This window comes from Thamnophis elegans, chromosome 14 (genome assembly GCF_009769535.1).
Source record: "Thamnophis elegans isolate rThaEle1 chromosome 14, rThaEle1.pri, whole genome shotgun sequence".
NCBI classification, from domain to species: domain Eukaryota; kingdom Metazoa; phylum Chordata; class Lepidosauria; order Squamata; family Colubridae; genus Thamnophis; species Thamnophis elegans.
The window spans coordinates 13,816,809-13,841,941 of NC_045554.1; the positions used below are offsets into that span (position 1 = coordinate 13,816,809).

At 43.8% G+C, this 25,133-nt stretch overlaps 2 protein-coding genes across 3 annotated transcripts in view; one reads left to right on the plus strand and one right to left on the minus strand.

The window, feature by feature from the left end:
* Positions 1-2,138: 2,138 nt before the first annotated feature.
* C14H16orf89 (chromosome 14 C16orf89 homolog) lies at positions 2,139-17,686 on the minus strand. The gene is made up of 8 exons (XM_032231032.1): positions 17,398-17,686; positions 13,681-13,830; positions 9,924-10,071; positions 8,913-9,027; positions 7,534-7,669; positions 5,926-6,030; positions 4,798-4,860; positions 2,139-2,209 (listed from the first exon to the last, which is right to left on the minus strand). The coding sequence occupies exons 1-8, from the start codon at positions 17,684-17,686 to the stop codon at positions 2,139-2,141; spliced, it is 1,077 nt and encodes a 358-aa protein (XP_032086923.1).
* A 2,405-nt stretch (positions 17,687-20,091) lies between these two features.
* ALG1 (ALG1 chitobiosyldiphosphodolichol beta-mannosyltransferase) overlaps positions 20,092-25,133 on the plus strand; it is a 31,130-nt gene continuing 26,088 nt past the window's right edge. Inside the window, exons 1-4 of one of the 2 annotated variants that reach the window (XM_032230948.1) lie at positions 20,092-20,335; positions 22,732-22,809; positions 24,775-24,795; positions 24,960-25,063. In XM_032230948.1, the coding sequence (XP_032086839.1) occupies positions 20,113-20,335; positions 22,732-22,809; positions 24,775-24,795; positions 24,960-25,063 (426 nt within the window). In that variant the 5' untranslated portion in view covers positions 20,092-20,112. The remainder of the gene's footprint in view (positions 20,336-22,731; positions 22,810-24,774; positions 24,796-24,959; positions 25,064-25,133) is intronic. The other variant, XM_032230949.1, reaches the window with a different exon arrangement.

A 25,133-nucleotide genomic window follows, 5' to 3' on the forward strand; every position in this document is an offset into this window, starting at 1 on the left:
GTGTTTGGGGGGAGGGTAGGGGAGAGGGGGACATATACTATATGTTAGATTTCAATGTAATGCGATTTCACATATATACCATTTCTCTTTAATTTCTCCATAAAAATAGGACAAGCTGAATACATTGACATATAGTTGAAATACACCAAGAGGAGGAGGAATGGGATAGAAGGAAGAGGGGTAGAGAGGGCGGGAGAGAGGATGGGAGGGAGGGTGAGAAGGAAGGGAGGGAGTGGACTGGGAGAGAAGAGTGGTAGAGGGGGAGGGGAAGTAGGGTAGAGGGGAATGATGGAGAGAAGATAGTAAGTTGGAGGGGGGTGGAAGAAAGGGGTGTATGGAGAGCGGAAGAGGTATATTGGGTTTCTATTTGAGTTTGAGTCTTATTTTATTTATATTTCTGGGGGTATTGTTGACAAGAGGAACTGCTGTGATTATTGTTTAATGTTGTATGGCCCCGGTTATGCACAGTATATATGTGACTGTATGAAAATGAAAAATGGAAAATAAAAACATTAATTTTCTTAGGAAAAAAAAAAAAACAAGACTTGTGGACTTCAACTCCCAGAATTCTCTAGCCAGCAAAGCTGGCTGGAGAATTCTGAGGGTTGAAGTCCACAAGTCTTAAAGTTGCCAAGTTTGGGAACCACTGCAGTAGCAGAAAATTTGAGAGTGGGGAGGGAATGGGGATTTTGCAGTATCCTTCCCCTGCCACGCCTACAAAGCCACGCCTACAGAACTGGTAGTTAAAAAAAAAATTGAATTCCACCACTGAGCTAGCCATGCTCCATTCCTGCAACCCGCCTTCATACGTTTTAGCCTTAAGTCCCCTTGTCATCTTTGTTGCTTTTCTCTGAACTCTAAAATACATATTTGCATTTTTTGATTATGATTTATTGCTTTGATGCTTGTAATGTACACAGAGAGCTTCTGCGCCAGAGCCTAATTTCTTGTGTGTCCAGTCACACTTGGCCAATAAAGAATTCTATTCTATTCTAACAAAGCTGTGCCTTAAAGACCAGGCTTTCTCTAAGTCCTCTCAGAGTTGCAAGAAACCGTTTTGCAATATTGATTTTCTGGTTCAATTCCCAATGCAAACAGATCTGAAGGGCAAGAAAAGGCTGAAACAATGGACTTGCCCGAGGTGATGTAACATCTCTTAAATGTGCCAAATCCTTGATAGAAACTGGCAGGATATAAACCAGGTTTCCAGGTGGAAGAGTATCTACGCTTTACAACCGCTTTACAGTAGAGTAGAGTAAGAATAGAAGGGAAGGGAAGAGAAGAGAAGAGAAAGGAACACAATGGAATGGAAGAATGGAATGGAACGAAATGGAACAGAACAAAACAGAGAATGGAATGGAGTAAGAATAGAATAGAATAGAACAGAACAGAAAATGAAATGGAATGGAACAACAGAACAGAAAAGAACAGAACAGAAGAATGGAATGGAATAAGAATAGAATAGAATAGAACAGAACAGAAAATGGAATGGAATGGAACAACAGAACAGAAAAGAACAGAACAGAAGAATGGAATGGAATGGAACTGAACCAAACAGAAGAATGGAATGGAATAAGAATAGAATAGAACAGAACAGAACAGAAAATGGAATGGAATGGAACAACAGAACAGAAAAGAACAGAAGAATGGAATGGAATAAGAATAGAATAGAATAGAATAGAACACAACAGAAAATGGAATGGAATGGAACAACAACAGAAAAGAACAGAACAGAAAAATGGAATGGAATGGAACCGAACCAAACAGAAGAATGGAATGGTTTAATCCCCTGCCTAGGCAGGAAACCCTATACCATTTCAGACAAATGGATATCCAACATCCTCTTAAAAACTTCCAGTGTTGTTCCACTATTTTAGAGCTGATGGGAAACGTGTCTCCTCTACCTTTCTAGAGGGCTAGAGAGGCTAATTTTCCAAGTCAGGAGGACCTCGTGATGCTTCAGGATGAGATGTGTGGCCCAATACATCTAGAAGACAACCAGTTTTGGGGTGAGGGAGATATTGGTTGCTTTTTTAAAAAAAGGAAAAGAAAACGAGCTAGTTTTCAGATGAAGTCAGAAATTTATTGTAGGAAAGAGAAATCTGGCTTCAGACTGTGATAAAGGTCTCCCAAGATCATCAGGCGCTGTTCAAGAGGAAGCCCCCAAGTGCTCCAACAGACACAGCCGTGTTATGGGAAGAGCAGGTACCTGCAAGGGAAAGAACATCGAATCATTTCCATTGCAAAGGACCTCAGAGATCATCTAGTCCAGAGGTCCATAATCTTTGCACCTTGGCAGCCCAGCTGGAGGGGGGAAGAGAAGCTGGAACTGGGCTGTGCAAGATGCAGGCCGGCACTCACGCACGCACCTTGACTCGCAGGAAGTTGGGGGGAGGGGGTCAGTGCACAGGGCACATTGACACGTAGCTCGACTGCAAGTCAGACTGCAGGTGTGTGTGTGCGTCTCCGGCCCACCGCTGGTGCAAGTTGAGTTGCACACATGGGTGGGTGGGTGAGTGCTGACCTGCGGCCAAGTTGTGAATAGGCCACAGCCGATTCGTGGGTGTTGGGGACCCCTGATCTAGCCTAACCCCCTGCTTAAGGCAGGAGATAGCATTCTGGACAAACGGCTGTCCATTGTCTCCTTGAAAGCCTCTAGTGATGAAGCTCCCACAACATCCGAAGGCAACTTCCGTTCCATGGGTTGATTGTTCTCACTGTCAGAAAATTTCTCCTTATTTCCAGGTTGAATCTCTCCTTAATCAGTTTCCATCCATTATTCCTTCTCTGGCCTTTGGGTGCCTTGGGAAATAGCTTGACCTCCTCCTCTCTGTGGCAGCCCCTCAAATACTGGAAGACTGCTATCCTGTCTCCCCTGGTCCTTCTCTTCACTAAACCAGCCATGCCCAGTTCCTACAACCGTTCATCGTATGTTTTAGCCCCCAGGCCTGCTTTGATCATCTTAGATAGATTCAGATTAACAGAGTTGGAAGGGACCTTATAGTTCATCAAGTCCAACCCAGACCCTACACTATTTCTGACAGACGGCAGTCCACTCTCTTCTTGAAAGCTTCCAGTGATGAAGTTCCTACAACGTCTGAAGGCAACTTCTGTTCCATTGATCAATAGTTCTCACTGTTAGGACATTTCTTTTCAGTTCTAAGTTGGATCTCTCTTTCATGATCTTCCACCCATTGCTTCTTGTGCCTTCAAGTGTTTTGGAAACGAAGTCGATCTCCTGCTTCCTGTGTCAGCCCCTCAAGTACCTCTCTAATCCTTCTCTTCAATACACTAGACCAGGGGTCCACAACCTGCAGCTCTGGAGCCGCATGTGGCTCTTTCGTCTCTCTGCTGCGGCTCCCTGTCGCTCAAAATATGCATCAGAACTGCCAATGTGCAACACCCACCAGCATGCGATCTATTGAGCTTTTCGACCCCCTGGGAGGCCAACCATGGTTAAATCCAAGAAAAGGTACATTTCAGAAGAAAACAGATCCTTTAATTTAAACACATATGCTTGTTTTGTAGCTGCTCAGGAAATAGTCAGGCACGGGAAGGGTTTTGTGGCTCCCAGTGTTTTCTTTTTTATGGGAAACGGGTCCAAATGGCTCTTTAAGTGTTTAAGATTGCCGACCCCTTCACTAGACATACAGTATACACAAACAAAAGATTCTTTGTTCCTTTGGAAAAGAAAACCATTGGATATTGGTTAATTAATGCTAATTAACCCTGTTCGTTGTAAAACAAGAACTACGTGTAAAACATGCATGTATGTATCTGTGTGTGCGTACATATATACATACACACACACAACACAACACATACACACACATTTGTTATTTGTTCCTGGGGAGAAGAAAACCATTGAATATTGGATATCATTCCTGCAAATGTTAGTTCCGGCAGAAAGTCATTGGGCCAGAAATCTGCTTCCCGCAAAGACTCATGGTTAGATTCTTATCAGTAGACACCATAGCATTTCAGACAAATGGCTGTCCAGTCTCTTCTTGAAAGCCTCCAGTGATGGAGCACCCACAGCTTCTGGAGACAACCTTTTCCCACTCATTCTTCTAATTGCCAAGAATAATACAATACAGTAACAGAGTTGGAAGGGACCTTGGAGGTCTTCTAGTCCAACCCCCTGCCTAGGCAGGAAACCCTATACCATTTCAGACAAATAGCTATCCAACATCTTCTTAAAGACTTCCAGTGTTGGGGCATTCACAACTTCTGGAGGCAACTTCTGTTCCACTGATTATTAATTGTTCTAACTCTCAGTAAATTTCTCCTTAGTTCTAAGTTGCTTCTCTCCTTGATTAGTTTCCATCTGTTGCTTCTTGTCCTGCCCTCAGGTGCTTTGGAGAATAGTTTGACTCCCTCTTCTTTGTGGCAACCCCTGAGATACTGGAACACTGCTATCCTGTCTCCCCTGGTCCTTCTTTCTATTAAACTAGACATACCCAGTTCCTGCAACTGTTCTTTATGTTTTAGCCTCCAGTCCTTTAATCCTCTTTGTTGCTCTTCTCTGCACTCTTTTTAGAGTCTCCAGATCTTTTTTACATCGTGGCGACCAGAAGTTTCTTCTTAGATCTAGGTTTGTTCTCTCTTTAGTTAATTTCCATCTATTGTTTCTCGTCTTGCCTTCTGGTGCTTTGGAAAATAATTGGACTGACACCCCCTCCCCCCTGGTCTTTGTAGGAGCCCCTCAAATGTTGGAGCACTGCAATTACGTTGCCCTTAGTCCTTCTTTTCACTAGACAAATCCAATTCCTGTGTCCCAACTATGAAGAGTTTTACCTTCAACAAGTTTCTCAGACCTCTTTGTCCTTCTTCTCACATGGTCCTTATCATTGGAAGAAGCTAGTAGATTGAGAGAAGAAATGAATCATTTGCTGGAAAAAGAGACTAGTATTATTTCTTTGGAAATCTAATTCAGCAGGCTGCAATCTCTTTGTTTTTATACTGTACCTTGAGATTAGACTGTTGCCTTGAATTTGCCTAAATAGTCCAATGCTCAAAACATTGGTGTAGGACAGTGATGGCTAATCTTTTTCCCATTGTGTGCCAAAGGAGGGGGAGTGCAGGGGGGGCGGGTGTCATGCGTGGGTGTGCCCACACTCATAATTCTATGCGTTTGACACACACACACACCCCGCGCGCGACCTTCCCTGAAGCCTCCGAAGGGAGAAAAATGGCTCAATGTGCAAACCAGAAGTCAATTCCCAAACTTCTGGTTGGCACGTTGGGTTGTTTTTCACCCTCCGGAGGGGTTGGGTGGGGTGGGGGGTGGGGCAGTTGCGCACTGGAGCTAACAGGGCAATGCCTTGCGTGCCCTAACAAATGGCTTCGCATGCCACCTGTGGCATGCGTGGCATAGGTTCGCCATCACAGATGTAGGAGATGACCAGGCTGAGATGGAGGGAGGGGTTAAAGGCAGTTGTTGGTTCCTAACCCGTTTATTACCGGTTCGCTGAGAGGGCGTTTCGTCACCACATGCCACACGGCCCATTCATCATGCCAGGTAATTGCAGGGCCCACGCAGAGGCTCTGGGAGGGCAAAAAATGGCCTTCCCAAAAGTCTGGAAATGGGCCAGTTTCTGGCCTCCGGAGCCCAGGGGGAGGCCATTTTCACCCTCCTGGAGGCTTGGGGAAAGCCTCCAGAGCCCAGGGAGGGTGAAAATGCCCCTCCCTGCCGTGGTGTAGGAGGCCGAGTAGGCCACGCCCACTGTGGCCACACCCACCCAGCAACTGGGCAGAGAACCAGTCGCTAAAATTTTTCAATCCCACCCCGGGACCACCTGTAAATGTAGCAGTGAAAATTATGAGCTCAGTTGTGACCATTAAGTAAAGGACTCCATGTACTCATCTGGATGGGTTTTTTTGGGGGAGAAACACAAGTTTCTCCCAATCATGCGATCTACTTACTGTACATCCAGAAACATCCTTTGTCCTGTTCCTGCCAGTTGAGAATGCGGTCGAGCCAGGAAGTCTGGAAGAAATCTGAGAATCCAGCTAGCGCACAAAACATAACTGTGAGGAGAGAAGATGCGGATTGGTTGATGATCTGGTTAGCGCAACTTGAGGATTAAGAGACCGGGGAGGGGGCAGATCTATTCCTTACAAGATTAAGAAAGGACTGGAAATTGCCCACTCATTTTGAAGAGGTCACTTACTGTGTGCATCCTAGACCAAGCTAAATCCAACAAGTCCTAGAGAATTCCTGGAAGCCCCCAGTTAATCCACCATCAATGACCACATAGAGATAAGTAACATTTACACAACATATGATCCCTGGTGGTGCAGTGGTTAGGATGCAGTACTGCAGGCTACGTGCAGGCTACCTGCAGACTGCCTGCTGCCTGCAATTGGCAGTTTGAATCTCACCAGGCTCAAAGTTGACTTAGCCTTTCATCTTTCTGAGGTCGGTAAAATAAAGACCCATATTGTTGGGGGCAAATATGCTGACTCCGTAAATCGCTTAGAGAGGGCTGTAAAAGCACTGTGAAGCGGTGTATAAGTCTAAGTGCTATTGCTGTTGCTATTCCAAAGCGGAAATTTAAAAACCTAAGAAAGAAACAAATGGGCCACTCTACTAGCCAGCTAAAAATGGATTAATACCAGGATTAATACCAGCAGCAAAAAATCAAATAGTAACACAATCAACCCATTCAAAGAACTACCAAGAAGAAAACAACAACAACACCCGCAACTCTGATAGGAAATAAATAATTGGAAATAAATGGAAATAAATAATGAATAAATCCCACCCCTTTCCAGCACTAAGGTTACCTAGTTTTTGTGATCTGCTGGTAGCCTGCGGACGGGCAACAGAGTTGGACAGTGAGGAGGTTGGGGAGGAACATGGGCCAGTCCTGGAGGCTGGGGAAGGCTCGGACGAGGGCTCTGCATCCGAGGCAGAGCTGGGGCCAGGGCCATCTGTGAGTTATGTGCTGTCTCCGGAGCCTCCAGAGTGGGACATTAGCAAGGAAGAGGAACAGGGGAAGCCTGTTCCCAGTGTGCGCTTGCGCAGAGCTTCCAGAAAGCAAGAATAGTTAAGACAAAAGGGGCGACTCGGGAGTATGGCTTGAAGATGATTGGCCCCTCCCATAAGACATAAAGGAGGAGCAAAGGCACATGAGCCTTTGCAGAAAGCAACTTTGTTCATGCTGGTCGGTTTAAATTCTGAAGCTCTGTTTTGACTCTGTGCTCCATGTGGCCTTGCAAAGCTAATTTTATACAGAGAAATTAGGTCTTTGGCAGTGTTTCAAGGGAGATAAAGCTGGGTGCTTATCAGCCTTATCTTGAAGGACTTTGGCAGACTTCTGTCGGACTCTTTATAAACTATTTGTGACTCATTAAGGGCTGTGAATGAACATAATTCACAGCCATTGAAATAAAAAGAGGATTTTGGGGATTAAATGTCTGCTTTTTACTGTATCAGGAAGCCTAGGTCAGAACACTAGTTGGGTAATGAAACGTTTGCAAGAAAACATCCAAGCTCAGAGAGCACCAAGGACCTCACAAATCACTTACTATTTTCTGTAAAGAGGTCTCCAAAATTGTCGAACAGATTGTTCTTTTCGATATAGCGATTGCTTTGCATCATCAAATGACAGAAGACATTTTCATAGTACCCGGCATTTTGGAAGAGCGAATTAGGGCATGCTTGCTGGAGAGAGAAGGGTGGGAACATAAACAAAAGATGGGATAAAATGTTGATTGATTGCTACATTCATCTTGCAACCTGAATGTTCTAGTAATATCACAAAGCAATTGATAGAAGAAAATGAACAAAAGATAAAGCTTTTCTAAAATGCTTTTAAAGCATGAAAGATCTGACTCAAAATACAAATTGCAAACATGACAATTGCAATTAAATTTCCTGCAGGTGCGGCTTCCAAATGTATGGCTTATACCAGTTTTTTGGGGGGGAGCGGTCAAATTTAAGATGTTGGGAAGTGTTTTATCAATGGTTAGATAATAAAAAAGGAAAATGGAAACAGAAGTACCGGTAGGTAAAAAGAAGAATAGAAAATATATCAAGCTAGAGATAAGAATAAAATAACCATTGTTAGTGCTAGTATTATGAGAATAACTATGTTTAATGTTAATATTCTATTTTTATTAGATGATGTGTTAAGAAGGAACTATAGAGCTTTACAATGTTTTAAATATTTAATGTATTATAACTTACGGAAGAATGTTGCACAGAAATATTTGTACCCAGACGATACTCTGCTTATGGAAAGATGGAATGTTTATTTTTTTTAAAATTGAAAATAAATAAAAAAACTTTTTAAAAAAAGATGTTGGACTCCAACTCCTAGAACTCCCCAGCCAGTCCTCTAAACTCTACACCTCCCTCCCCCCAAATATTTGTCCTTCAAGATCTTTGCAAATGGATTAAAGATCTCCCAAGCTTTCCTTCACTCTTCATCCAAGATGATCGTTCTAACCAGTGGTGGGATTCAAATAATTTAACAACCGGTTCTCTGCCCTAATAACCAGCTGGGTAAGCGTGGCTCGGTGGTCATGTGACTGAGTGGGTGGGGCCAACTCCATGTCACTCATGTCGATGGGCGCTTCGCCTTAGCTGTGACAATGTAATAAGCGTTAATTGAGAGGCAGTTTCTGTAAGCAGGGCAATAAAGATTAGGCTAGAAACAACACCTTCCTGCCTTCATTACAGGATTAGCCCTGGAAAGAGGAAGGAAACAAAATGAGATTTCTTCCAATAACCAGTTCTCTGAACTGCTTAGAAAGTTAACAACTGGTTCTCTTGGTGCGAGTCGGCTGAATCCCACCATTGGTTCTAACCACTCGGGCAACATGATCCAGAGTCATCTTGTGTAAATTGGGCAACTAGAGATATTTGTTTAGTGAACAAACAAACAACACGGTCATTTTCTTACCATCTTGGCGAATAGAAAGTAAAAGAGTTGGTGGGAGAGCAGATAGCCGTTGCAATGAGTGTTTATCATGAGACTGGTGCAATTATCTGGAATCCAGCATTTGTCGGCGGAATCCCTGTTGGAAAGCACGTTAGATAAGCACTAACGCTACCGTACAGACTTATACAGTGTTTCTCAACCTTGGCAACTTGAAGATGTCCGGACTTCAACTCCCAGAATTCCCCAGCCAGCATTCGCTGGCTGGGGAATTCTGGGGAGTTGAAGTCCAGACATCTTCAAGTTGCCAAGGTTGAGAAACATTGGACTTATATACTGCTTCACAGTTCTTCACAGCCCTCTCTAAGAGGTTTACAGAGTCAGCCTTTTTCCAAAGTCTCAACATCTCTTTTGTAATGTGGTGACCAAAACTGGATGCAGTATTCCAGGTATGGTCTTCTTAGTAAGGTTTTATGAAGCGGTACTAATAAGCGATACTAAGCCCCAATTTTGATTACTTGGGGATTCTGTGATGGTTGTATCTTCAACGACTGGTTATAAGTCACCTTTTACCAGTAACGTTCAACAGTTACAAGTGGTTGTAAGTCGAGGACTACCTGTTTAGGGGGAGAAGACACCTTAAAGGTAAAAGTAACGGTTCCCCTCGCACATATGTGCTAGTCGTTCCTGACTCTAGGGGGCAGTGCTCATCTCTGTTTCTAAGCCAAAGAGCCAACGCTGTCCGAAGACGTCTCCGTGATCATGTGGCCGGCATGAGTCAACGCCGAAGATGCACGGAACGCTGTTACCTTCCCACCAAAGGTGGTCCCTGTTTTTCTACTTGCATTTTTTTACATGCTTTCGAACTGCTAGGTTAGCAGAAGCTGGGACAAGTAATGGGAGCTCACTCCGTTGCGCAGCGCTAGGGATTTGAACCGCTGAGCTGCCGACCTTTCCGATCGACAAGCTCAGTGTCTTAGCCACTGAGCCCTTGAAGGCACTGTAGGTAAAAGGAAAATCATAGCAGATACCTACTGTGTTCCTAATACGGCTGAGATGCAGAAATCACTGGTTTTTAAATCCAGACAGTTCCCACTTGTTGGGGAATAAGGAATAGAGTCATTAATCTTTTTCCATTCCTGAGGGACCTTCCAAAATCCTGGTTTTAAAGCTGGAGCAAACTCTGAGGGGGAGAAAAATGGGAAAGAGAGAAAGATTGCTTACCCTTTGCTTGAGATTTACAATCGTTCAACTTGTCTCCTCAGTCCTGTGGAAGTTCTGGTCACAAACATTTCTGACAACGACCAAATCAGGTTCAGATCAAAAAATCGTCAATTTGGGGGGGGGGGGGGGTTCGTGGCCCATTTCCCCTTCTGCGCCATATTTTTTTGTAAGCATCAACTTTCCAACATTAGATTTGGGTCACAACCCAAGATGATATTCAGCAGGTTCTGAGCAGTTCTGGAGAACCGGTAGCAGAAATTTTGAGTAATTCGGAGAACCAGCAAATACCACCTCTGATTGGCCCCACCCCTATCTATTCTCTGCCTCCCAAGTCCCAGCTGATGGGGAGGAAATGGTAATTTTGCAGTATCCTTCCCCTTTATTGCCCACAAAGCCACTCCCACCAAGCCATGCCATGCCCACCAAGCCATGCCCACAGAACCAGTAGTACAAATTTTTGAATCCCACCACTGGTCACAACCAAAGTTATGGAACGAATTATGGTCATGATTAGAAGTTCTAGTATATGTTGGAATAACAAATCCCAGAATTCTATTCTATCATCACTAAAAAAGTTGGCGCACATTTTCAGATGTTCATTTCCTGACCTGAATATAAGAGGAAGGTTTCCTCCTTCTCCGTTTCATTAAATCACAAGTTAAATCCCAAAAGTGCTTTTTCAAAAGACAACTGGAATTTTTGTTTTTCCTTGAAGACATTTGGCTTCTCGTCTGAGGAGCTTCTTCAGTTCAGAACTTCAGTTCAGAACTTCAGTTCTCCAGAACTGAAGAAGCTTCTTGGATGAGAAGTGAAATGCCTTCAAAAGAAAGTCCAGTTGCCTTTTGAAAAAAGCAACCAGAATCTGGATGACTTAGCAACTGTGGCAAAAATGATTGTAGAATTGGGGGCAACTCACTTAACACCTACTTCGCTTAGCAATGGAAACTCCGATCCCAGTTTGGGGTTTTAAGTTGAGGACTAACTGTAGTAACAACTTACTGAAGCTATGTTTGAAAACACTTTTCCCCTAAGAAAAAATGGATTTGAACCCAGATCTCCCTGTTTCTAGCCCAATACTTTTAACTACTTCAGCTGCTCTCTCTCTTTCCATGTTGCCAGCAACTGGTACTCACAGATCGGGCCACAGTTTGCTGGCATAAGAGCTATATTTGCATGCCGAAAACCCCGGATTTATTTCCATGGCTTTCAAATTAGATTCCAGAGCTAAGAAGAGCAATTATCTCACTCAGAATAAAATAATCTCCTGCGTTCCTTTGGTAGGAGTGGGTAATTGCCTTCCCAGGGCAATATGTAGTCCCAGAGCTCTCCTTTGCATCTCTCAGAATCTCTTCTAACAACAATTGTTGACAATCATCACTAATTTCTGGCTGTTTTGTGCCGAATGCTCCCTAAAGGTATAATATGAGCCATAAAACAAACGCACCATTGCTTAAAATAATGAAGAAATCCCCAGTACAACGCGAGTAACTTGGAAGATAAGTAGGAGAGGGAGGAGTCTCCTGACTTCATGCTAGTATGTATGTATCAGTGGTGGGATTCAAATAATTTAACAACCGGTTCTCTGCCCTAATAACCAGCTGGGTAGGTGGGGCTCGGTGGTCATGTGACAGGGTGGGCGTGGCCAACTCAAGGTCACTCAGGTCTATGGACGTTAGAGGGCAATAGAGATTAGGCTAGAAACAACACTAGAATGTTTCCCTCCTGCCTTCCTTACAGGATTAGCCCTGTAAAGTGGAAAAAAACAAAAGGAGATTTCTTCCAACAATCTGTTCTCTGAATTACTTAGAAAGTTACCAACCGATTCTCCCGAATAGGTGCGAACTGGCTGAATCCCACCATTGGTATGTATGTATATAATGTATGTATGTATGTATGTATGTATGTATGTATGTATGTATGTATGTATCAGTGGTGGGATTCACTTACCTTCACTACCGGTTCGCAAATGTAGCATGCTCGCATGCGCAGAAGGTCACGCATTACGTCGGGGTGGGTGGGCGGAGCCTCCAGCCACCGCTGCTACTGTTCGTCCGAACCGCCAGTATACCACCACTGATACGTATGTATGTATTTATGTATTTATTTTATATCCCACCTTTTATTCTATATATATATAAAATGGCTGTATGTGTGTATTTGCCAGCATAGCTCTGGAACGCCTCCAGCAATTTCAACCAAACTTGGTACACAGATGACTTACTCTCTGGAGAAAAATACTGGGGGGGTAAGACCACCCCTAAAATCCCTTCGGGGGGGGGGATGTTCTATTAAGATACAGCCTGTTGTGCCTTAAAATGGCTTCTACTGTACAGCGCTGTGGAGTTGCCATGGTACCGGCTTCACAGTACTCCACAAGGGGGCTCCCTCTGATACGGGCAAAATCCAACATTAGGAATTACGTTTGGCCCGGACATTTTTCCCCCTATAAATAAATACCTTGGCAGCGAACGTACATAATATTCCTTCCTCTCCCATTTTCCTCAGTAAAACTCTGTGAGGTGAGTTGGGGTGAGAGAGAGGGACTGGCCCAAAGTCACCCAGCTGGCTTTCATAGCTGAGGTAGGATTAGAACTCACCGTCTCCTGCCGAGCAGCCTAGGTTCACCCAGCTGGTTTTCATGACTAAGGTGGGTCTAGAACTCACCGTCTCTATCCACTTTTAATGTCAATACTTTTTAATTATATTTTAATGTTAGTATTTTTTAATATAGTGTAAAAACTAACGTGTATTGCTGGTCTTTGACCGTAATAAAGATTTTACTTACTTACTTACTTACTTACTTACTTACCTCCACTCTGACAAGGACCTGGGAGTACTCATCTCAAATGATATAAGCCCCAGAGCTCACTGTAACAGTGTTTCCAAAAAGGCATTAAGAGCTGTTAACCTAATTTTGCGAAGCTTCTTCTCTGGTAAAACTGTATTGCTAACTAGGGCATACAAAACCTTTGCCAGACCAATCCTCGAATACAGCTGGAATCCACACTGTATATTGGACATTAATATGATTGAACGGATCCAGAAGTATTTCACATGAAGAATCCTCAACTCCTCTGCTCACAATAGGATTCCCAATGCCACCACGCTTGAAATTTTGGCCTTGGACAACCTGGAACTGCACCACCTGCATTATGATCTAAGCACAGTGCACAGAATTGTCTGCTACAACTTCTTACCTATCAACAACTTCTTCAGCTTCAACCTCAATAATATTCAGGCAAAAAATTGATACAAATTCAAAGTAAACAACTCCAAACTCGATTGCAGAAAATACGACTTCAGCAACAGAGTGGTCAACACCTGGAATGCTCTACTCGACTCCGTTGTTACATGCTCAAACCCTCACAGCTTCAACCTCAAACTGTCTACTGTGGACCTCACCCCATTACTAAGAGGTCCGTAAAGGGGGTGTGCATAAGCGCACCAGAATGCCTAACATTCCTGTCCTACTGTCCCGATTTATTTGTACTCATTTCTTTTCTTCTTGTCCATGTTTAAATATACCTGTTATCTTGTACATGTTTGACAAATTAATAAATACAAATACCTTTGTGGGAAACCGGATCCTGCTTTTCAATATCTTGGGCTGCCTTCTCCGTGAAGGTCAACAGCTTCTCCCTCATCACCAGGATTCTCTGTCGCCTGATGGTTAATTCCGGCCGTTGTTGCCATATCTCCACTGTGTTCTTCAAGAATGCTAGAGTTTTGCAGAGAGAGAGAGAGAGGGAGGGAGGGAGAGGGAGGGTGGGAGAGAGAAGAGATGGAATTCAAACCGTATCTCAAAAGTCAAAAGAGATGGAATAACACAAATGTGATGTTATGTGTTGCAAAGCTTTTCCAATTCATTTTGGTGCTTTTTGAAAGAGATGAAAATGTTGTGGCCCCCCCAACGGCCAGCACAATTGGCAGCAGATTCGGACAGTGAGGAGGTTGGGGAGGAAGATGGGCCAGTTTTGGAGTCTGGGGAAGGCTCGGATGAGGGCTCTGTGTTGGAGGCAGAGAGCGGACCAGTTATCAGCTGCCTTCAGAGTCAGACATCAGTGAGACAGATGAACAGCTGGAGTGTGTGCATGTGCAGAGTTGCCAGACAACGGGAACAGCTCAAGAACAGGGGTTGACTTGGGAGTAAGGCCACAGGTGGATGATGAATGGCCCCTCCAAGGGGAAATAAGAGGAGCGAAAGGGGAATGGAGTTTGCAGGAGACAATTAGTTCACTTAATTGGTTCGTGACTCTCCGAGACTCCTTGCCAAATTTTGCAGCTCTCCAAGCCAGATAAGGTCTGTGACTGTAAATCCTCCCTTGAAAGACTCTCCTGAATGTGAATAAGCAGAATTCACAGGAAATTAATAAAAGGGTTTTTTATCGGAACCAGGAGTTTTCTTCATGCTCTTGGGAAGCCTAGGTCAGAACAGGAAATGTAACAATAAGACAAGAAGGGGATTGATTGATTGATCTCCATCAGATCACATTCGACTCCTAGTGATCAGAAAAATTTTCTCCAAAAAGGGGATGGCACCAGAATATTTGGTAGAGGAGACCTTGGAGTTTAGAAGAAGCTAGTTATGAACAAATATTATAATACAACCTCCATCTGAAATGGGTTGGCATTTCAGTCACTCTAAGACAGTGTTTCTCAACCTTGGCAACTTGAAGATGTCCGGACTTCAACTCCCAGAATTCCCCAGCCAGCGCTGGCTGGGGAATTCTGGGAGTTGAAGTCCGGACATCTTCAAGTTGCCAAGGTTGAGAAACACTGCTCTAAGACAACTGAAGTTCTTGACTCTCTCCTACCATAAATTTCCCAAATAGTCATTTCTAGATTATTTATGTATTTGTTTATGTAGCGTATGGCATCTACAGAGGACACCCAACCACTGATATACAACCACTAATACAGCACTTTTTGCATTCAAAACACAACTGTGTGTAAGCAGAGCATCAGCAGATAGATGTATGCACATATGTAAAATATGTGGACAGTACAATATACGAGATAAGCATTAAATTAACATAAAAACCATGATAAAATCATTATTTTATTTTATTTTATTTTGCGTACGGCATCTACAGAGGTCACGCAGCAACTGATTTATGCAAACAGATATTGCATTTCTTACACGGTCAAAAATTGCAGAGGCAGCAATTAGGCTACAACAGTTATTTTAAGAAAACGATGGAGAAAAGGTATTTTAAATCACCATAATATGGTATCGTGTAGGGCTGCAATAGGATAGATCTTATAATTCCATAGCTAAGGAAGCTGACCATCTAACTGCTTCTGTGAGGTCTGATTTCCAGATTATTAGATCGCCCATCTGCACTAATGACAATTTCCTATTTTGTAAAACATCACAAGCATCGTGGAAGAAACTCAACACCATAATATACTACCAATGCTATTTAGTTGTCCTGTAGTTAATACTTGGATGAGAATTCTTAGGGCTGAACTAGAAGTCATAAAGCTGTTTTGTAAGAGGGCAGGAACAAACCTTTTGTGGTTGGTTGAACATGGATGGATCCATGAGTTTTTGATTTTAAGTTTTTAAAAGCTCAGATTCTGTCATCATTAGTTATGCAACATCAGGACTGATCTTATTCCTGATCCTACTCATTCTGCCCTGCCCGTCTCTAGAAATAACATCCAATTTCCAAACTTTTTTTATTGCCTTCCCTTCTTTCTCCTGTCAACATAATAGTTCTTTGTAGTCATCCACCTATAGGACATCCTCAAAACATGGGAGTTTCTGCTTGTTGCCCAACCAATAGCAATAGCAATTAGACTTATATACCGCTTCATAGGGCTTTCAGCCCTCTCTAAGCGGCTTACAGAGTCAGCGTATCGCCCCCACAGTCTGGGTCCTCATTTCACCCACCTCGGAAGGATGGAAGGCTGAGTCAACCTTGAGCCGGTGAGATTAGAACCGCTGAACTGCAGATAACAGTCAGCTGAAGTGGCCTGCAGTACTGCACCCTAACCACTGCGCCACCTCGGCTCTTGTCCAATCTTCCTACTTCCAATAACTATCTTCAAATCAAGTTTAAAGGAGTCTGCCTCCTTTCCTTTCCCCTTTCTCATTCTCCAGCTTTCAAAGGCCATGTCTTAATCCTTGTGATTTTTGTCATCTTCCCAATGTATTCATCACTCATCATTTTATCCTGCTCGTCACTGTCTTCCTCTTTTCAGTTAATCTCCTCCTTACTTCTCCATCACAATGTTTATGTGTTCCTCAGCACAAGGACACAAAACACCCATTTTCCCTTAATAGAATAACACGTTGGAATAACAAGTTGGAGGTCTTCTAGTCCAGGGATCACCAAACTTTCAGACCTCAGGGACCACTAAATGCATAATTTTAAATCCTGCGGACCACTAATATGATCTGCCTAATGACCAGCTGAGTGGGCTTGGCTAGGTGGTCATGTGAGTGGGTGGGTGTGGCCAACTCGGTGTCACTCACATCGAGGGGTGCTTCGCCAGCCTCTACTTGCCCCGCCCCTCCCAGTTCCCCCTTGCCTGCCCATCCGGGCTCCTTAGGGCACCAGCAGGAAGCAGTTGTTGGAGCTAAGCAGTCGCCACGAGAAAGAGTTGGCAAAGCAGCTCAGTTCAAATTGGATCTGATTAAGAAGGAGGCTCAGCAGAAGCACCTCACTGAGGACTACGAGCATAAGCTTTCCAAGAGAGGGAAGATCTGCAGAAGTGCAAGGCCAGGTGCCGGCGTCTGGAGGCTCAGCGGGCTGAGATGGTCAGCCTGTTTCAGGCCATGATGCAGTCCCATTGGAACGAGGCCCTCTGGCTCTTCACCACCAGCGGCGCTTCTCTCCAGCCTTCACCCAAAGCCCCACACTGGAAGGCCGAAGCAGATCCCAAGTTCGAATTTCTGCCCCCCTCTGAACCTACACAAAAAGACCCCAAAGTGGGAGACTCTCTGCAGCAGAACAAGTGTTCATTGCATGTATCTATCCCAGGGGCCGTAGTTTGTGGACTCCTGATTTAGTACAATATAAAAAATGCAAACAATTTTTCTGCGGACAGCCAAAATTTTCTCGCGGATCACCAGTAGATGACCGCTGTTCTAGTCCAACCCCCTGGTCAAGCAGGACACCTTGCACCATTCCAGACAAATTGTTATCCAACCCTTTCTTAAATATCTCCAGTGGTGGAGGCGCTCACAACTTCTGGAAGCCATAATTGATTCCCTTCTTCGCAGTCAACTTTTAAGTCTAATAACAACCAACCCCACAGCAGTGGCTAAAACAGGTACCTTCCAAGACAGAGAATCCCAATACCGCATCTACGTTAATTTTGTCATGATTTTCAGCCAGGAACATAATTGCCTTCTCCATCGATGAGATGATAGCATTCCTCCTATCTTCTTCGCAAGAGGAGGGCTGCAGGTTTACGAGACAGATCAAAGTCAAAAATACAAAATTCAGCATTTTTGCATCGGGGAGGGCAGGAGAAACCAACAGAGGCTTTTTATAGACCGTGAAAAACCTGTCTTTGTTCTCCTTTTTATAGGTAGGATTTGTGTAGATAAGCATGTACGTCATAGCCCCAAAAGCTCTGATTGACAGCTAAGCTCTACATTCTTTACAAGGAGCCACTAAAGTTCTTCCAGGAGCTAAATTATATTTTGTGGATGGATGTGAGTCGCTCAAAAGTCACTCAGGGATACAAGTTCTAGTCCAGGAAATAAATTCCTGCTTTTGTAATGATGTTATGAAATGTCTTTAGAAAAAAGAAAATAATACAAAGTAAAGGAGGGGGGGGGGAGGAAAAAAGAAGAAACAAAAACTCAAAGGTACACAAAGAAAAGGTATTTACAACTTCTGGAGGAAAGTTGTTCCACTGATTAATTCTTCTAAACTGTCAGGAGATTTCTCCTTAGTTCTAAGTTGCTTCCCTCCTTGATTAGCTTCCACTCATTGCTTCTTGTCTTAGGTAAATAGAAGTTTCCAATTTCTTACATTCTCCAATATAAGCATGGTTACATAGTTATCTTTTTAGAAAAAAAAGTATTTTATTATCTAATATTTTCTAACACCACAAATCATATCCATTTTTTCTATTTCATGCAAAAAGCCCCTATGTGGTTTCCAACCAGCAACAAAAGAAATCACTGTCTTTTCTTTAATTAAATTAGCCATTTTTTTAATCAACTTCACCAATCACTCCTCTTTTGTAGATAGTGCTGATTTTTTTTCAATTTTAAGCGAATAATAAACTTGCTGCAGTTGTCACATATCAAAACCGAAGTCTGTGATTTCTGTTCCAGCTGTTTATCCATTCAGCCCCCAAGAAAAGTCTCTGGTTTCAATTGTACCTTAGTCTTCAAAATCTTTAAAGCCTTTAAAAATCTTCTGAATTAGTGCGTGTGTTTGGATCCTAAAATTGTTGATTATTCTTGCAATCTCCATCAAACATAATATGCCCTTTTGGGTTGCTCACATTTCCAGCATAGCTTTCAAGTACTCGGTGGAAAGAAATTGTTATTGTGGCATTCACAAAAAAAGAAAAAGAAAAAAAGTGCACACCTCTTAAAATAACCAAGGTTGAGGAACATTGACCTAGTTAGAAAAGAATAAATGTAGCTCAGGGTTGAACTGTGGAGTCCTTGGTGCTCTCTGAGCTTGGTTTTTTGTGTAGACATTATATTACCCGACTATGTAATATCATCAGTGTTAGAAGATTGTGGGGGTTTCTGCATTGTTTATTCACAGGTTTGTGCCACACCCTTCTAACACTGATGATGTTACATAGTTGGGTAATGAAACATCTGTTTAACACCCATCAAGCTCCTAAGGCACCAAGGATCTCACTGATCTAATTGATGGTAACTCTACGCTTCTGCAACTACTCAGTCCATTGCAGACACCCCTTGAAAGTGGGGTACATGAGTTACATCTTCCACTCAGATGCTCCCTTTCCATTCTTTGGGTCGGAACCCTTCCCTCCCCCCCACTTGGCATTTCCTCCCCTTTTGGCACATAGAATTTACACATAGAGTTTTGGTCATCAGACTATAAAAAAGATGTTGAGACTCTAGAAGGAGAGCAGAGAAGAGCAACCCGGATGATCAAGGTTTTCTAGTAATCTCCATCAAACATAATATGCTCCTTCGTGTTGCTCACATTTCCAGCATAACTTTCAAGTACTCGGTCAAAATAAATTGTTATTGTGGCATTCACCACCACAACAAAAAAGTGCACACCTCTTAAAATAACTAAGGTTGAGGAACATTGACCTAGTTAGAAAAGAATAAATGAAGCTCAGGGTTGAACTGTGGAGTCCTTGGTGCTCTCCTAGCTTGGTTGTTTTTGTATAGGCATTTTATTACCCAACTCGGTAATATCATCAGTGTTAGAAGGTTGTGGTGGTGTGAAGGTTCAAACATAGGGTGAACGGTTGCAGGAACTGGGCATGGCTAGTCTAGTGAAGAGAAGGACCAGGGGAGACAGGACAGCAGCATTCCAATATATGAAGGGCTGCCACAGAGAGGAAGGGGTCAAGCTATTTTCCAAAGCACCCGAAGGCCAAACAAGGAATAATGGATTAAAACTGAACAAGGAGAGATTCAACCTGGAAATAAGGAGGAACTTTCTGACAGTGAGAACAATCAACTAGTGAAACAGAAGTTGCCTTCAGAAGTAGTGGATGATTCATCACTGGAGGCTTTCAAGAAGAGACTGGACTGCCCTTTATCAGAAATAGTATAGGTTCTCCTACTTGGGTGAGGGGTTGGACTAGATGACCTCCAAGGTGCCTTCCAACTCTGTTTTCTATACTATTCTACATGTGTTAGTTAACATTGAGAAAAGGGACACAATCTTGCATTCATTCCAGCGGCGCTCTAGAATTCAAACCCCGCGTCGTCGTCTGTAGTTGGTCAGCCCAGCCGGCAGGGCGGCGCCGTCCCGACGTGGATTGGCGGCGCTCCCGGAGCCACTCCGCGCGGCCCCTCACCGCCTCTCCCAAGATGGAGGCCGGCGATTGGCTGCTTTCGGGGACGGCGCTGCTGCTGCTGTTGTTGGGGGCGCTGGGGGCCTGGTGGTTGTTCGGGCCCCCGAAGAGGCCTGGCGATGTCGCGGGACGCGTGGCCGTGCTGGTGGTGGGCGACCTGGGCCGCAGCCCCCGCATGCAGTACCACGCCTTGTCACTGGCTCGTCGGGGCCGTCACGTCGCTTTCATCGGCTACGCGGGTGAATCTTCTTCCAGACTTAGAGAGGCGGCGGGCCTACTACGACTCCCAGCAGCCCTGGCCGTGGCGGCGGAGCGCGAGGCCTGCTGGGAGTTGTGGTTTTGCATCCGCTGAAGGGCCTCGCCTGGGCGCCCCTCCATTGGGGAGTGGAAGTGTGCCAGCCCGTTGTCTTTCTGACATGCTGGGAAGGATGGGGGTTGTAGTGCTTCCTCCAGGAGGGCTGCAGATGGGAAAAGGAGAGAATCAGCTTAGAACTGAGGAGAAATTTCCACAATTAACCAGTGGAACAACTTGCCTCCAGAAGTTGGGAATGTTCCAACATTGGAAGTCTTTAGGAAGATGTTGGATAACTATTTGTCAGAAGTGGTGTAGGGTTTCCTGCCTAGGCAGGGGGTTGGACTAGAAGACCTCCAAGGTCCCTTCCCACTCTGCTATTCTATTCTATTCTATTCTATTCTATTATTCTCTTCTATCCCATTCTATCCTATTCCATTATGATATTCTATTCCTTTTCTATTGCTTTTCTATTCCTTTTCTATTCCTTTTCTATTCTAAATTCTAACTTCTCTTCTATCCCTATCCCATCCTATCCTATTCCATTATGATATTCTATTCCTTTTCTATTCGTGTTCTGTTCTATTATTCTATTTTATTTTATTTTATTCTTCTATTCTGTTCTGTTCCTGTTTCTGTATCCATTTGTCTGAAGTGGTATAGGGTTTCCTGCCTGAGCAGGGGGTTGGACTAGAAGACCTCCAAGGTCCCTTCCAACTTCTATTCCCATTCCCATTCCATTCTAAAAGGCTTCTGCCTTCTTGCTGGGGTGGGTGGGAGGTGCGCAGGAGGAACCTCACCTCAGATTTGGGATATGACTTGTGATATGATTTTAGGCTTTCTGTTTTCAGGGCTTTTGCCTTCTTTTTAATTCAGATTTTCAGCTCTCTGTCCTTTCTTGCCCATCAATCGGGTTCAAATCTATTCTCCGAAATGTTTTTGCCCGTGGCCAACAAAATGGATGAATGAAATAATTTTTTGTGGTTGCACTCTTGGTAATTAAATTTGCAGAAGTAACAGCTGCCAGCCAATGATGGAGAAAATAAAAATAAAGGCATTTTTGGCAGGGAGGGGGGGGAGGGCGTAACAGACAGCCAAAATAAGCAGAATTAATAAACTGGTACGCAAATAAATAAATAAATATTGGCAGGCAACAAAGGAACAAAGAGCTAGTTTTCTTAAGATTATACTAGATTATTATTGTCTTTTATTGTCACCTCCTCCCAGAAGCTTCTGCGCCCTTTATGATATATTTTCGTTCACCTCAAAACCAGGGCAACAGGATGGGACACGCAAACTCTTTCTGAAAAGCTTGTGTGTAAACTTTAGCCATGATTAATCAGAATGTGATTAGTAATAGAAGTAATTTGGGAGTTTGTTTTTTTAAAATAACATGCCCTCTTTGAATTAGGAATAGAAGCATAATTGTTCTTGTCTTTCAGCTAGTTGATGGTTTCATAATAATAACTTCTATCATCCCAGTCAAATGGTTGCCCGGTCTATTATTGAAAACCTACAGTGAAATCCATTGAATCTACGGAAACTTTAATTTGGATTCTTCATCTGAGAAATTCGGACTCAATATCTAGAGCAGGTTATGTCCAACCCTCGATCTGCGGGCCACACGTGGCTCTGGGCAGCTACTAATGCATCCCCACATCATCGCAAACTTTAAATATTATTATGGGGTTTATATACCTTAACTATCTTATATGTGACCCAAGATGATTTCTCTTCACTCACACAAGGCAAAAGGTTGGACAACCATGGTCTAGACCAGAAATGGCATTCTATTCTGTTCGTTACCAATTCGATAGCAGGAGTGGACACACGTCTGGGCATGTGCAGAACCCACTGCACATGCGCAGAAGGTCCATGATGACATCAGGGTCGGTGGGCAGGGCTTTGCGCCACTGCTACTACCTGTGCGAACCGGCAGCATGCTACCTCTGGTCTAGACTCGGGGTCTCTATACTTCACAATTTTAAAACATGTAGACTTCAACTCCCAGAATTCTGGCTGGAAGATGAATTCTGGGAGTTGAAATCCACAAGTCTTAAAAAGTTGCCAAATTTGAAAACCTCTGGTCTAAAGACTCCTTCAGTTGTCCCCATTCCGGCTCATGCGTATTACACTTATTTGCTACTTATGGAGGCTGGAGTTTTATTACGTTTATAGTTTTCTGAGTCCTTTGGGAGAAGGGTGGCATATAAATCCAATAAGCAAACAAACAAACATGTTTTTTTCTCCAGTTGACCTCTGAGGTAGCTGACTTCAGAGGTTGTATGTGGTCTTCTTAATACCTTTATCTTGGACAAATTCTTAGCCCTGTTTTTCTTCCAGGCACAAAACCGCACAGTGAGATCATAAACAATGGAAATATTGAGATTGTTCCCCTTACTGAGCTGAAAATCTGGAAAGGTAGGTTGAACGTTATTGCACTTACATACTCATCAGTGCTAAGTCTGATATCTAATCAGACTGATTTTATTTGTACAGAAATGTTGCCAAGATCTAAATAATCCTTCTTTTGTTCATCAGTCTTTTCTCTTCCTCCATGGACTTCTTTGTTGTTTTTGGCATTACCAGCAAGGAAGGAATGGCATGCAAACAAGCGTTATATCAAAGCGTATTAGCGCTAGTCAATGATGAGTACAACCAGTACCATCCTTGGACAATAGGTTCAAACAATCTGCCACCTTCTAGATCTTCTCCAGCTGAAGCTCATCCACCTTCTTCACCTGCCTTCTTTCTTGCCAAGAAGTATCCAAAGAATTAGGTTGACTTAAGGGTGTTTGTTGGCTAATGTCACCAGGCATTGCCCTTTTCCGTCTGGGGTCATTCTGTGATAGAACATTTTGTTCAATTTTAAGTAGGGCATTTAAGGCTGAGAACACCTCTGCATTTGAACATTGTGTACTTTCAAACTATACGGGTCCTAGGACAGGGGTCACCGTGAGGCCAAAGCAGACCCCAAGTCAGAATTTCTGCCCCCCTCTAAGCCACACAAAAAGACCCCGAAGCGGGAGACTCTCTGCAGCAACACAAGCGTTCATTGCAGGTATCCGTCCCAGGAGCCGCAGTTTGAGAACCCCTGATTTAGTGCAATATAAAAAATGCAAATAATTTTTCTGCGGACCACTAAAATTTTCTTGCGGATCGCTAGTGGTCCATGGACCACCGGTTGGTGACTGCTGGTCTAGGAGACTGTATTCTTAATGTTTTTCAACTACACAGGGTCCTCGACCTATGACTACAATTAGCCCCAATATTTCTGTTGCTAAGCAAGATGTGAATTTCACCCCATTTTACAATTTCGCCACATTTGTTAAGTGAACCATGGCAGTTAAGTGAATTTGGCATCCCTGCGGACTTTGGCTGATCAGAGGGTTGAAAAGGTGGGTCACCTGACCCCAGGACACTTCAACCGTCATAAATACTAGGCAGTCCCCGACTTACGACCACAATGAAGCCCAAGATTTCTGTTGTTAAGCGAGACATTTGTTAAGTGTGTTTTTGCCCCATTTGGCAACCTTTCTTGTCTTCATTGTTAAGTGAATCACCGCAGTTGATAAGTCAGTCACCTGGTTGTTAAATGAATCGGGATTTCTGGTTGGATGTTTGCAAAAGGGGATCCCGTGATCTTGGGACACAGCAACTGTCGTAAGTGAGAGTCAGTGCCCAAGCGTCTGAATTTTGATCAGGGATGCTGGAACTGTCGTAACTGTGAAAAACGGTCAATAAGTCCCTTTTTTCAGTATCATCGTAACTTTGAACGGCCACTAAGCGAACTGTTAGTAAGTCAAGGACTATCTGCACATGCCAGTTATCAAGCACCTGGATTTTAATTCCAGGACTATGGGATGCTGGCAACAGTCGTGCGAAAACCGGTTGGAAGTCTCTTTTTCTCCAGCGCCATTATAACTTTCGAACAGCCACTTAACAAATGGCTGTAAATCGAGGGCTATCCTGCATAGAAACCTGTTGTGGCCCAGCAGGAGCCGTTGGAGCTGCCGATGGACTCCGATAGTGAGGACCCCTATGAGTCTGCTATGGAAGATGTGGAGGACACTGGGCAGACTCAGAGCAGGGACCAGAGAGGCTGGTTGGCCACCAGGAGGCGCCTGAGGCATGGAGCAGTGGGGAAGATCAAAGGGAGTTTGTCCCTGACACCAGATAGAGAAGGGCAGAGAAATGGAGGCAGCAGTTATGGAGACAGATCCATAAAAGATAATCGAGTCCAGGTGGTTGTGGCTTGGCCCCTCCCAAGAGAGTATATAAGAAGAGACTTTGGGAGGAGTCCTTTTGCAGGACACAACCGTTTGTACTAATCTGGAGAACTCCTTGTCTGATCTGCCTTGTGTTTCCGTGTCTGTTGGAGTCTAGGTTGCTGCCAACGTCTTGCCTGTGAGTCGTGTCTGGGCTTTCAGTCAACAGGATATTGTAATTGCTGTAAATAAAGAGTGGCAAACAGCTAAGCCTGTGTCGGCGTTAATCACCGGACGGAGTGGGGTCAGAACAGTAACCATACTTAGCATCAGGCCTTGACCGGAGGTTCTCTTCCTTTGCAGTTGGGCCCAGGGTTTCCCAGTATATCATTAAAGTGATTGTGCAGAGTTTCCAGTTGTTGTACACACTGCTCAGGATTGCTCCACCGGACTACGTGCTCCTCCAGGTATTTGCACTTCCAGCTTTTAACACCACTTTCTCTCCTTTCCTCTTCTTCCTTGTGCTGCGATGGAGAA

Bases quoted from the DNA above. Each gene is read 5' to 3' on its own strand.
- C14H16orf89 (XM_032231032.1), bottom strand. From the start codon at position 17,686: ATGACGTACATGCTTATCTACACAAATCCTACCTATAAAAAGGAGAAC. The intron at 7,670-8,912 runs GTAAGAAAATGA...TTCTCTCTCCAG, and splicing joins ACTTTCTATTCGCCAAGATG to CAAGCATGCCCTAATTCGCT. The intron at 2,210-4,797 runs GTAAAACTCTTC...TTTCCCTTGCAG, and splicing joins GTCTGAGAAACTTGTTGAAG to GTACCTGCTCTTCCCATAAC.